At 40.0% G+C, this 14556-nt stretch overlaps 1 protein-coding gene across 2 annotated transcripts in view; it reads left to right on the top strand.

Annotated features, from left to right (window-relative positions):
- Positions 1 to 6039, top strand: part of robo2 (roundabout, axon guidance receptor, homolog 2 (Drosophila)) — a 350439-nt gene extending 344400 nt beyond the window's left edge. The window contains exons 26-30 of one of the 2 annotated variants that reach the window (XM_042486273.1): positions 346 to 528; positions 1625 to 1783; positions 2004 to 2270; positions 4419 to 4613; positions 5773 to 6039. In XM_042486273.1, the coding sequence (XP_042342207.1) occupies positions 346 to 528; positions 1625 to 1783; positions 2004 to 2270; positions 4419 to 4613; positions 5773 to 5774 (806 nt within the window). In that variant the 3' untranslated portion in view covers positions 5775 to 6039. The remainder of the gene's footprint in view (positions 1 to 345; positions 529 to 1624; positions 1784 to 2003; positions 2271 to 4418; positions 4614 to 5772) is intronic. The other variant, XM_042486274.1, reaches the window with a different exon arrangement.
- The last annotated feature ends 8517 nt before the right edge of the window (positions 6040 to 14556 follow it).

The raw sequence follows: 14556 nt of genomic DNA, 5'->3' as shown, positions 1-14556 counted from the left end.
TACTGAAGCACTCACCTGCAAGAACAGAAATGCCTTGCAGCAAATATGAAATCATTTGAGTGTAGGAGGTTAATATTACCTTTCTTGTTTTTATAAGATCAGTCAATACAGTCATCCATTTAAATGTGGAATCACAGCACAGGTGTTCAAAATGTCAGATCAGTTGTCCATAAAGGTTGTAGCTACTGAGGTGAAAAGTATAGAAATGATGCGGGTGAATTTATTTTGATATGGAGAAAACAATAATTCACACAAACACACACACACACACACACACACAGAGAGAGAGAGAGAGAGAGAGAGAGTCCATTACATACACTTGCTGAAAGCTATGGTGTTCCACAGGGTCCATGGTGAATGGGTGGGGCTCAGCCTCGGAGGATGACCGTAATTTCTCCAGCCATAGGTCCAGTTTGGGCAGTTCTTCTGATGGCTCCATCTTTACCCACTGCAGCTTTGCGCAGGCCCTGGTGGCCGCTGCAGACAAGGCAGGCTACCGCCTGGAGGGCACGAGCCTCAGCAAGAGAGGTTGGTGTGTGGAGAACAGCTACACACTGCTGGACTGGGACTTCTACCAGTGGCAGATGATTTGTTCCTTTCTGCTCTGATTCTTCCTCCTGTCACCACTGGCTGATGTTTCCCCCACAATGGTGGCTTAATGTTGGGTTTCCTCTCTGCTGCTTGTGGACGCTGTGCCCAGGTTGTGCATGGCACCTGTTGTACATGGCTGGACTGTGGCTAACTCCCTATCCTCCACTTTAACTCTATGACTCATCTGGCTTTGCACTCTGATTTTCTTGGGTTAATTGAGTAATAACTGGGTGATAAGTAGGGCTGGACCCGAATATTCAGTTATTCAAAAATACCTAGTAATTGGATAGGTTTTCGGTTTTCAATTTAGGGATTCGGATATTGTTTTTTTTGTTTGTATGTTTTTTTTGTTTTTTTTGCAGAGGACGAATGCCATTTCAATGTTTGGGAGAATAAGGAAATATATAAATACATCCTAAATGTCAGATTTGTCGGGGTTAGTATGCTCTGTTTATGTTTCAAGTTATTATGAGTAGTTTGTAGGTCTATAATAATCTGTCCATGATAATAAAAATTGTCCAAGCTATTTAATGTCACAAAAAGTGCATGGAAAGGTGACTGAACCCAACACCTCACAAGATTGGAATGCAGTCCCGCTAAGATTTTGTAATGTTGCAGTCATAACAGTTAATGTGAAATCAGGCAATCCCTGTGAATTCTGCAACTTTGAATTGTAAAGCTGTGCACATATTGGTCCGTTCAGCCACTCTTTTTCTGTCTCTGTTTATAATAATAGTTCACCCAGCATGCCAACCGAAGTTCTGAATAGATGCTGTTGATCAATGCTGAAGCTCCAGAGCCCAAAAAAATGGTATTCAGGACAGCCCTAGTAATAAGTTATACTTTTCAACCTTTTACAGGCTTCTCCCAGAATGCTTTCTCCTCTAATGAAGCTTTGCTTTCTAATAGTTTTTTGAAACTTGATTTATAACCCCTACCTTTCTTGATGACAGCCTCAACTCCACTGTCCAGGCGTTGGCTGCTTAATGTCTTTATTAACCAGCTGGCTTGTGGTTCTGTATCCATCTTGCAGGTAAAGGCTTGTCCCACAGGCCCCGGCCCAGCAGTCCATTCTCAACAGATGGCAGCACAGTCGGCACACACAGCTTGGGCCACCAGAGGGCCACCAGGCCCACACGCAAACCCCGAAGCCAGGGCACAGCACCCCACCGGAGAGATGCTGGTGCAGACGGTGAGGCAGCGTCTGAATAAACATTTTAAGTAGTTTATGTAGAAGATTCCATCTGTTGTTGTTTTATAAGCTAGAAGGGAGTATATTAATATGTAATATAATAACAGAGGGAATGTGTTCGGGCATGGTTAGAGTCTCTGGATTTTTACAAGTAAACTACATCTTATGAGTAATTCATGGCTTTGTTTTATTCATTTTGTGGGTTTCCCCTTTGGCACAGACCTACCTCCTCCCCCTGAGCCTCCTCCCTGTCAGGGGCAGGGCCGTATCCAGGGGGCCCGCAGTGTGAGCAGCATGCCCCCCCCTACAGATAGGAAGGCTTCATCTCTGGAGCGCCCGCCTATGTCAGGTCCCTTGTCCGGGCCGGATGACATGAAGAGCTCCATTGACAGACAGGCACGCACTTCTCTGGAACATCATCGCCAGGCTCAGGACAGGCTGGGCTCCATGGATCGAGCTGATGATGTGCGCAGGGGACACAAAACAGGTACGGGTGAAACAAGACTGAAGTCTATAGCCATACAAATGGGCAAATGACCACGTAGTGCTGTGCTTGTTAACACCTCAGCAGGGCGGGGTATCTGTACTCAATATCTTTGAAACAATCAGTACCTAGTAGTAACGAAGCTGCTCTGGTCAAATGATACCTGCATTTGATCCTTCCTGCGCTCCTGACCCCCCCCCGCCATCAGCAAACTTTCTGTTGTTGCTGTGTGAAGTGAGCTGCTGCAGTGTTAGCAGCAGCACCGAAACAGCTTGTCTCTGTCATTAAACCTGTCAATGACTGTTATGATGCTGCAGTGTGATGCTAACAGCTTGCCTCATCACTGTGTGTGTGTTGCTGTCCCTGGCGCAAAGTTCATCCTCTAGCAGCAGCTACAATACACACAGTCTGTGGTGTCGTGAAGTTGAGCATAGTGTATTCAACAGAGTTGGCAGTTCAACATGCCGAGATGTGACCAAAACAAGTGTGGCAATACTCCACACCATCCCAGTCACATTATAGGTAATAAATAAAGGACTCTATTGGTATTTGTATTCATTTAAGGGGACTAGTATTGGTACTGGTAGTATCATTTTTAAATGATAACCCACACCTCCCTCTAATTAACATGTTAATATGAGCATGTAAGTCGGCATGCTTGCAATTGCAACCTCATTCAGTATGTTAATATTTGCATGTCATCATGCTATTTTAGCATTAACCTGAAAAGGAGTTGAGACTGACAGTGATTTGGTCATTAGGTTTGAAGTACTGTGTGTTTTCATGGACTAAAGCATTGGCAGCTGGACATTTTGACCTCCTTGTGGTGGAGGACAAAGAGTCAGGGGATCACCAAACTTATTAAGATTAATTTTTTGGCATTCCATCTGACTGAGACAATTTGATCTGTCTCAAGTGTTAAACTGACAGGTGCATAAACAGACAATTGATACCATGCTGTTAGCACGGATACAAAAATTTCAGGGAAGCCACGTGTCCTTAAAGGGTAGTACACTTACCCTGATTATTTCTAAAAATGAAAGACTAACATGTTTTTGTGTGATATAAACCAGTTATGCATCACTTCACAATCAAACAAAAATCCATAAAATTATTTTGCTTACTGCCAATTATTTATTACTAAGGAAGTAAAACATCTAGACTTCGCATTCCTGCTATTGACTGAGGTATTTTTTTGAAAAAGACTTGCAGCAAGAAAACAACAAGCACACAGGAGTTCTGCTGCTGCTGTGGCTCGACAATGAGGGATTTTACTTTGAGTTCTCATGTTGAAGTTAGCTTTCATGCTGTGCTGAGACTGGGCTCCCATGAACAGATTGCACTGTCTGCCACTTGCTCTGGTTTCCAGAATGCCCCCCTCAGCCTCCCCAACGCCCCTGTTACTGTTGCCAATATCATCCTGCTCCGCTCCAAGGAAGGCAGGAGGCCCCAGCAACTGAAATGCACTCTAATCGCCTCAGCTTTCTTTTCTCACACAAACAGCAGCCACTCTACACCCCATCTGTGTGTGTCGGTTTTCACGCGTGTGTGCGTACATGCATGTTGTTCGTGACCATTAGAGACCTCCATGCTGAGCGTCCTGCCCTCTTTGTGCCAGGATTTTCTCAGACAGTTAATCTGAGACTGTGAGACAAAGACAGGTGCCGTAATCAGCATCTTTGCAAAAAACCCCATAGGTGAATTCCCATATGTGTCAGAGTGCTGACGGATTCACAGTAGAATCCACTGAGGTCGGGGCAGGCTCTATTACAGTCATTAGTGGAGCAGTAGGGAGCAGTTTGATGAGATTTCACGCAACGACGGAGACTGCTGAGGGTCAATGTTATGCTGCCCTGCAGTGGGGGGGGGGTGCCACAGTAGCCAGTGGTCCCTCTGTTATTGTTTTTACACCCTCATAAGGCTGGTAGCTGCAAGGCCATGTGCAAGGCTGAGAGTCCTCTCTGTGGCACGCCCTGGCATAGCCTGTTGGCACTGCCACTCTGCAGATGTCAGGAGCAGGGGGGGTTTGCAAAGTGCTCTTTGTCTCCATGCATCAGATGTTAGATGTGTTTCACTGCAACAATAAAAAGTCACATGTTCTGCCTACTTTTCATACTTGAAGTATGCCTTGTGCTCCCGCTGTGTTTTCAGAGGACGGGTGTCTGCCATACAACAAACCATCCTTCCCCTCCCCTGGTGGCCACAGCTCCTCTGGCACAGCCTCTTCCAAGGGCTCGACAGGGCCACGCAAGACCGAGGGTCCACGACAGCCACAGCAGTGGACCGCCACAGAGCACGCCGAATTCCTGGGGACCAACGGACAGGGGCATTACTCTGGAGAGTTATGTGAGTAATTTTGTATTTTGCAGCAGTGTTTTATGATATACAGCATGGCATGTATAGTGAAAAAAAGTCATGTTGTGTAGTCTAACAAATCTGACCATAATTACCTCACAACTGTGACAACAAGACTCCGGGAGACCACTGCACCTGACTTAAGAAAATTGAGAAAATTACAGCGCACAACTCCTTGTAAAACAGCAACTTGCTTTTTTTTACATTTCTGTTTGTGTACAGATGTACCAAATGACATACGACATGGTAAATAGAGAGCTTTAGAGTTGTTGATAGGGATGTATTTTTTATGTCAATCAGGATACTTTTCTGTTTTCAAATGGAAACTCCCATCCAACTGTTAGAACCAAATAAAGCAGTGACATAGGTTACAACGCTGATCCCGCCCACCCTTGCCCCCCCCCTACACACCATTCATGTCCATATAGACAGTGAGAAAAGTTTGAGTCAAGAGGATTTGAGCTTTGAAGTGGAAGGCGGTGCTATTTAACCTTTATTTATTCAGGTGAAGACACATTTAGATTTAATATGACGTTACATTTGCTCTGTATAAACACCATTACGCAGGTGTACCACAGCACAGACGCTTATCAGTGTAGCCTACTGCTGTGGATGCTACATTAGTTTGGCTTCTACATTGCTAAATTAAACTAACTGATCAGTGGCAATTTTTAAATCCTTGTTTTCTGCAGGGTAAAATGACACAGAGCAGAAACCTATGTCACATCATGCGTGGAAAAAAGTTTTTAGAAGGGCTTGGAAAAACAAAACATTTTGAGGTTAAAAAAAAAGACACTATGACCAAATTTTTTAATACATTTGGAACACTTCTAAAGCTACGGAATGATATAAAAACCTAAAATAATGATAATAAAAATCGCTAGCTGTTATCAGTCTTATAGCCTTTGATAATATTTGATTAGCTTGATACAATATCTTTGCTAAGTTGTATGTCACTCCTGTAAATTTGTTCCTTTCATAGTTGTTCAGTGTATTGACAGCTAATGTGAGCTGGAATTCAATTTCTTCAATTATTTGGCAAATTCGGCCAGTAGAATTTATTCTGATTTATGCTAAGCTGAGCAATTACCCAAATTTTTTGCCGTTCTTAATTTAAACACTTTTATTTTATTTCCCTTCCTCCTCACAGAGTGATCTGCCTGGGATGTGATCTGGAGAAAACCCGGTCTGTCCTCAAACGAATGATGCCCTCCTTGTTGGGGTAGCGAACTTTGTCCTTATCTGTGTGTCCTCAGAGGGAAGGAGTGCAGCTGAAGGTACCACAGAGAAAAGCAGTGTCACAGAACTGTAAATGTGATGTATAGACACAGACATACTGTACATCTCACTATGTTTTCGTCCTCAAGAAAATATTTTCCACCTCCTACCTTACTGTAATTTTCTTTTTGTTAGAAAAAAGCAAGTAAAAAAAAAAAGAAAACATCTATACGAGAACAAATTTTCTGGTAAAACTGCCCTTAGGCAAAATGGAATTTTGTTTCCTGTAAATATATTCTTTACCTTGTTGTTGCATTGCTATGCAAGCCTGATTCAGTTTGAGCTTTTTATTTCCATATACAGGAACAGTTGGTTTTATCTGGTTATTTGTACTATATGTGAATTGAGTGGCTGTTGTGCCATAAAATAATTGTTTTATAATCCATTGTTTGTTAATAGTTACCATTAATTATTATCATTATTATTATTAATTATTGTTTTTGCACTGCAATTTTTGGTGATAAGCACAAAAACATAGCTCCTGCTGACATGAAGAACCGGAAGAATATGTGAAGAGGAGTTTCTGTACTGTAAAGTAAAGAGAAGAAAATTATATACTAGTGTACAGAGAGATATTAAAGAGTACGGCTTTGCTCGCAGACAGCAACAAATAAGGCACCCATTTCCATAGTTAAGACTAATTGGGTGGCAGACACGCAAGGTTCCTGAGGGTCTGAGGGGCCGATACAAGGCTGGGAGTACACAGAGGATACTGTATTACTGTAGGTGACAGAGTTGATTATTTAATTCTTTATTAACTGCCCTGAAACAATACTTTGCTGGCAGAAACATTGTGGTCAATGCTTTGGGCAACTCCAGGCATTGCCCTGGTTTTAGAAGAAGGCAAAGGGAGTTTTTATTTTTTATTCTTTTATACAAGGGTCTTCAAGCATTTCAAGTTTTTATGATTTACTGCCTAAATAATCCTTTCTACTCTGAGTTTACGCTCCTTATTCAATACAGTAACAGCACACTAATCATTAAACAACCAAAAGGGAGGGGGGGTCAGTGAAATCTGTCCACATGCTCAGCCATGGCACTTACAGAGACAGATTTATGATTCTTCTGTTGCCTTAATAGGTAAGCAGACGTCACAGAGTATTGTGTGTTATTAGTACCAATGATACTCCCAAGCCTACCTAAAATATCAGTGGAGCAACATGATTTGTTTACATATTTTATGCTTTGAATTTTATGTCTTTGGTTTCATCATTTTGCTTTTTAGAGCACTTACTGTTTCATGTTCATTCTATTATTTGTGGTGCAGTATCGTTTGAGAAAAAAAACACCTGCTGAGTCCAGCTAAGTGCTGTTAAAATTCGGTAAGCTATTGTTGCTCTAAAGGTTGGTGCCTCAGTTGCCAATATGATCAGCACATCTTGTGTCAATATGAGAAGAAACGGTGTGTGCACGATTTACAATGTAGCTTCGAGTCACTGTTTGAAGTGATAATGGAGAAAAAGCCTTGTATATTAACAAGCAGGTCCCACTGCCTCCATGTCTACAGCCACAGTGTGGAGCAGAACACTTTCTTTCTGCCTGGCCGCCACAAAACACTCTTATCATCTGCCGCTTTCGACTTCTCAGCCTCTAAATCTCAATTTTTGGTCTTTTCAGACAATGTTTTTATTGGTTGTCCTTTTTTAAAATAAAAAAGCTTGTTTCTTTGTATGCCTTTTATGGACTCCAAAACGCTGCTTACAACAATGTTTTCAATATTAATGTTCAGGATTTTTGTGGTTCAATGACTGTTTGTTTTGTCTTTTTTTGTACTGCTAATGTTGATAAAAAGGGGGGTGGAAACTAAAGGCCGTCAGATGCTGTTGTACTGTTGTCGTCATGCCATTGTCATTTTATATCATCCACCCAGTGGCCAGTGTTCTGGAAATGAGGTGCAAAGAGTATCTCAGGTTATTTTACATTCTGGTGGTGTTTATGTATGTGTATATATGTGTATATATCCATACGCATCTCCACTCAATTATGCCATTCCATTTTCATCGACAAAAATATCCCTCTCATGTCCGATTCTGTCGTCCCCTCTTTTCTTTTCTGCTGTGGCTTTTGATTCTTAGTATAATGTGCTGGTTCATCCACCTTAAGACAAGATGTCAGTAAAAGAACATACCAAATTAAGATTGATATTTCTAATGTCTAATGCGTTTTAGTGTCTCTTTAATACTCATTGTTTTCTTTCAAATCACAGTGTCGTTTTGTATTTATTAAAATGATAATAAAAATATATTGTGAAATATGCATAAAGATTTGTGGAATATAAAATGTGTTTTTTGTTCCTTGTAAAGTTTGCTGTCAGAGCCGAGCAGCGAGGCAATAAGGAGATGATAGGCACACTGTGCTCACAGCACGGGTGAGGTGCCGGGTCAGTAGTCGTCTGAGTCACTCTTCGTCCTGCATGTTCACCGCACTGCTCCTCTCATGTCAAAACGAAAGAAACTTAAAACCTTTTTTGAACACAAGGAGCAAAAAAGCTCACAATTTGCTTGTCAAGACAATAGAGAAAACGTCTTTTTGGAAGGATGAAAGTACTTTGGCTTTCCCTCTCTTTTGTTCATTTTCTCAATATTGTTGATTCTTTGTAGCCTATCTGTGTGTTGCCTTTTTGCTATAAAAGAGGATTAAAAATGACAAAAAGAGAAAGTTGTTGGGTGAAGTCTTTCTGTACAGTATGGGGTGAGGTGACACCCCGATCCAATGCCATTTCTACCGTACAGTACATTCTGCTTTTTTCTCTTTTTTTTTCTGTAAACCACCTTCTGTATTCACTTGCATGTCCTTGTCTAAGAAGAGAGTGGATCAAGAAAATAAACTTTTACAGTCTCATTCCCATGTCCTGTAAGATAAATCCATGTTCTTTTTTTCCTTGTACCTGGATCAATATCAAATAAAATATTTTTGAAAAATGAAATTGCCTAAAATCCCTGTTTGTCCAAATTGATTGTAAAAAAAAAAGATAAATGAACTGGTAAAATGTCACAATTTGTCTCTTAGCTGTAATATTTCTGTTTTCGGGGCCCACCTCAAACTGCAACAACAGGAACATGAACAAATGGCAAGTTTGCTTATTTCCTTATAGTGCTTGACTCAGCAACAACATGCATAGTTATTTTGTGATGTGTGTGTAGCCTACTGTGTGTGTTTGTGAACGAGCTCCTGACTCAGCTGTGCTTTTCATGTCAAACCAATCCCTGCCTTGATCCTTCTGGAGGAGCAACTTCAAACACAAATCCAAATCTCCTAAATCACTGAGACAGGCAGCTTGCTTTCAAGCTCTCCTACATGGAGATCAGTAAAATAATTGTGAAAGAAATGATGCAAAACTGGATATATAATGAGGGCCAGCATTGTATCAGCATTATGTTCAAATATACATTAACAAAAAAGATGGTCTTATTCTTTGATACTTCTTCAGTGAGCATTTTCCATATCCCTCTCGGTTTTACTATAATCCATACAGGGACCAACCCTTTGAACAGTACACACCCCCTTTGGTGACCACAAATTTGCAATAATATGTTTAGATATGGTAGCTGCTTTACTACTGTCTGTTGAGCAGTGTGCTGTGTGAATCAGCATCAGTGTTTTCCACCTCCTATTTCATATATGAGTTTTTTATCATCTTTGTTTATATACATAATATATTTCCCATGTTACATGTTTTAATTTTAAATTATATTTGCCATTTTTTGCTGTTTTTGTTTTAATCTTAAGCACACTGAGTCTTCGCCCGTCATAGGAAATGCTCTATTGCTATAGACTTCCTAATAACAGAAAAAAAAGCTGGGAAAAATCCATACAAAAAACGATTAAAGTAGGCCAGCTGTTTGTGGGATTTGCTCTTAGTGATGGAAGCTCTGCAGCACGAGCCTTAAGCCCCTTAAAGTGTTTCAGCTGTGGTGGTTGTCTTACAAGGTTGTGTTCTTATTTGCCATGAAAATGGTAGATCTACATACCAATTCATCACATAAGGAGTGCTGTCACTTCATGTCGTGATGAAGGCCAGCTCCAGTGGGTAGTTTGCATTTCTCATGGTTCTACCTAATGGGTCTAGTGGCAAAGTGCCCTCTTGTCAGAGATCTGTGCAGCTGCCTCATCTATTTGATTCGAGGTCAGATGTTTGGTAGCGCTTTGGATGAAACTAAAAACTTTCGCCACTGATGAATTCTGGGATACATTTTTTATTTGGTCCAGACTCCTGTGTAACTGCAAAACAGTTGCAGAATTGCACTAAAAGTTGGAAGTATGACACTCAGGGCTGAGTTTGGAGGAGTTTAATTGAACACAGGACTAGGGTGTCCATATTTGTTGTATTTTTTTTCAAATGTCAAATCTTTATTTACAATAGAAAAAAAACATTCAGACAAAGAAGCCATTAACACAGACAACAAAACAACGTAACCAAGGAGAATCCTTAAATAAAAACAAGGCACACAATTGACTGTTTTTTGTAGCTTTTTGTAATTGGTACTAATATACTGTTCAGTTTCATTTTCAGATACTATAAATGAAGGTTTAGAATGACTAAATTTGGATTTATGAATATGACACTTTGCTAAAATAATCATGAAACTGATTTTACTTATCTGAATTTTTCAAGTATAGTTATTACATTACAGTGCATATGCCAGCAAAGAGAAAATTCAGACAGAATGTTATCAGCAATATATTGGGATACATCTGTCCAAAAATGTTTTTTCTGTTTTAAAGTGGTCTTTAAATGAGGTATATTATTATTACTATTATTTTTATTTTAGTTAGAACAGGTGCAACAGTTTGTAAATATATTTAAAGTCAGCATAGTTGAACCGTGCGCCATAGATAATAACTTACCCCCCCCCTCCTTCCACTGATGGACTATTCCATCAGTGAACGCGCCACGCTGTCAATCAGGAGCACCTGAGCTAGTTTCTTGTCAGATGACGCCATATTTGCGCGATTTGCGAGTTGTCATGAAATACTGTTCAAAAGTGAAACATTGCTATCCTATAGTATGTCCATCTTCAAACGTATAAAGTAAACACAAGTTTGCGAGCTGAATTAAGTTGAATACACAGACAGTGCGCTAAATATAGACCGTGTGAGAGCACCTCTTCGTCGAAAAATAAATGTTAAATATCATACCATCCAACACAGATGTCGCGGATTATAAAACTGGAGGTCTTGGTGAAGGAAGGACACCTGGAACAAGGTAAGACGGCTAACTCTGTGTGTTTGTAAGCGGCTGTTTTAATGAGAAGAGCAACAGTTTGTCAGGCCTAGTGATTGTTGTATTGGTGGTCCGTGTTTGTTTTTAGGCCTCAGTGCCTGACATCTGATGACAGAGCTGCTGCTGGTTTTCATGCTCCCCGGTTTGTTTTTAAAGGCAAATTCACAAAGTTGTTGGGCGCCTGTACTGCATGCGAATATGTGATGACTCCTGTTTGTACTTAAGTAAGTAAGTTTATGGAACTTGGCTAATGCCTGGCACACTGACTTTGTTTTCATTGCACATAGTCACTAGCCTGCTGATGATCAGGGGATCTCTGTATTCATCTGTGTTGCCCAATCGTAGTTCGCAGGTGGAATAGACTTTTCACAAGAGCTCACTTATTAGTATAGTCAGTTTAGGGACTGTTCGTAATTTATTAGGAGGCAGGGTTGGTTCAGAATGGGGGACACGCACCATTCAACTTTTTAAAAAAAAAAATTGGCTTAGAAAGGCAAATTCAACTTTAAATGCCTGTGTTTTGTATTTATTTTAAGCATCCTCAAAACCCCAATACACACGTAGGTTTGAAAGGCATGTTTTCCTTAAAAAAATCTCCAAAATAACCACGTGTCATATCCAGAAACTGTGAAATATAGTTATTTATGGTGGAGGGAGGGTCATGCATTTTTCCCCAGTCACTCAAGGAAGCTCAAATGAAAATATTTGTAGCTCCTAAGAAGGTCATGACATAAAAAAAAAAAAGATGTCACACCCCAGCCATTATCCTACTCTAATAAATAAAGTACAGTCCCTTTGTGTCATGTTACTAGCTGGTATTTCATAGAACCATTGCTCTTTCAACATGTGTCTTGTGATAGAAAAGTGTTTAATTTATTTCAAGTCGAACTGTTATTCCTGGATGCTGATGATGTACTCATATATGCTATGAGAATGTGTTTTTCATGCATGTATGTCTTTGAATATTTATGAATGGGAGATACTTTTTTTTTCGTTGTGTGACTTGCTCAGTTCCTCCGTTATTTCCCAGTATGCATGCTCGATGTAGAGAGACAAATGGTTACATGGAACCAGTGAATGTTACATTACGGACCACAGATGGTGGTGTGTCTCTGAGAGTTTTGACATTCTTAGTCTTTCATAAATGTCAGAAATTATTCTCTTTATTTTTCAGTATCAGTTTTCAGCTGTTATTTGCTCTGTTATTCTTGGCTGTCCTTTATCCGATGTTCATGCAAAAATCAACCAATTTCTCCCTGACCTTTGTCCCAATATTTAAACCAAGGATAACATCTCAGGGTGCATTTAGGCAATAAAAAATAGTTTATTTATGATCTTGTTTATCTAAAAGAGCATTTGAACTGATGGTGCATTATTAGAGCATGCTCTGTAGTCAGAGGGTGCACAATTTTTTCACGCTGTGCTCATGTCTGAATTTTAAAAATAGTCTCCTTTTCAGCTGTGCAGTTGTTTACACTTGTTTACATTAGTGTCAGCTTTAATTTCATTGAGATTTCATTATTTTGAATATAAGTTTGTGTTGCTTCCAGAGATGATCTTTTTGTACCTTTCTTTGCAATGCTGTCAGTTTTACTTTCCCTTTTTTTCCTCATATGCACACATTAAAGCCCTTTTAGAAACTACAAGTCATTCACAATGCTATGATATTATGTTTCTCCAGCAGATATCTAGCAGTTTGGAGCTGTTTCTCATTATCCATTACTCTGATTACGATAGATGTTCTCACGACAAACCAGTTTACTGCAAAATTGAGAAAGAAAGGTTAAAGGAGCGATTTGTGGGATTTGGTTGCATCAGGTGAGAATTGCAGATTGCAACAAGCTGAAACTTCTCACAAGTGCCAAGTGTAAACTCCTGGTTAGAAATATTTTAGTATTCATTGCTTAGCAGGTTTTTACCGAAAGTAGAATTATCCGTATATCCACGTGCTAATTTATACTTACCTTTTTTCTCTGACAACTTGAGATCCTGACGTTAAGGAGTTTTTTTGTTTTGTTTTTTTTTCCAAGAGCTGAATTATCCGCAGAGGTCTCTTCCTCTCCAAAAAAAATCAGTGTTCTTCCAGCACAGTTTGGCTTATTGTGGAGGGGCTGCTAAGTATGGTGGCCGACACAAAAACACGAATGGCTGTATCATCTAGAGCCGGAGTTTGTTTTTGTCATTGTGGGCTACTGGGCTAGTGGCTCATTAAAAGGTAACAAAAACATTACAATTCTTATTTTCAGGTGATTGTAAACTAATTAAAACCTACTTACTATATTTTATTCTCATTCTGCAAATATATCCCCTGAAATCTAACATACTAGACCTTTAAAACATCCCACACAGCTAGAGAATAATGTAGTGTGTGTAACTAACGTGAACCCCCAATGGCCAGTTTCACCTACAATTAGGAAATTCGGTACACTCGTGTATTATGCCCAGCCACACAAAAAAGCCTCTTGGACACACCCCCAAAACCCAACAGGAAGTTGGCCATTTTGAATTTTGTGCTCATTTTTGACAATTTCCACCGTGGTGCTTATGCAAACTTGTCCCACAGGATTAATCTGCTCAACTTCAAATTTGGCAATGAGCAACTTGGCAAGATATGTAGAAAAAAGTATATATATATAAGTGTAAATGTAAAAAAGCTGCCTTAATGTACGCTGATAACTTAAGACAGATCATGACATACTTTTATCTTTGGAAATTTATTTAGGCTGCTGGAAAGAATTAACCTAATTAACATTATTCTCACTAAATTAACAATTAATATATGTGGTCTTGGCAAAATGAAGCTATGTCTTCATTGAATTACTTAAAACTATTGTCCCCGATTTTTGTGTCTCATTTTAGACAAATTTAACTTCATTCATATTCAGTACTTACGGTCTGTTCATAGTCCATCTTCAACATGTGTCAAGTGAATAAGAAGCCAATTCCTACAGCCAAGCAGTGCGCATGTACGGGAAAAAGGGTCCGAAGGGTCCTAGGTCTGCGGTCCTGAAACTGCTGCCTGCAAGCCTGCAGATATAACCTTCTCTTGCAGGCTGCAGTTTCAGGACCGCAGGTTCAGGACTGCATATCTAGGACCCTTGTTTTTCCGTACATGCGCATTGTTTGACTGTAGGATATGGGCTTTGTATTCACTTGAGGCATGTTGAAGATGGACTGTGAATACACTGTAAGTACTGAATATGAATTATGTTAAATAAGTAAAATTTGTCAGACCCCGTCCCATTCTGCATGCTGCAGCATGTGGTAGTTGGAGAAAACCAGAGGATGGAGCCCCCGAACTGATGAGGAAATTTCAACAGAGGAGCTCCTCCAGGAGATGGAGGAGTCAGACAGGAACCTAACAGAAGAGGAGGCATGGAGACTCAGGGGTAATGTTAGGCTGACTTTGAAAACTGAAGATGTAGTGTGGTA

The sequence above is a fragment of the Plectropomus leopardus genome, chromosome 5 (assembly GCF_008729295.1).
Source record: "Plectropomus leopardus isolate mb chromosome 5, YSFRI_Pleo_2.0, whole genome shotgun sequence".
Taxonomy (NCBI): domain Eukaryota; kingdom Metazoa; phylum Chordata; class Actinopteri; order Perciformes; family Serranidae; genus Plectropomus; species Plectropomus leopardus.
The sequence above is the reverse complement of the archived record's forward strand: the minus strand, read 5'-3'. Positions and strand labels throughout refer to the sequence as shown.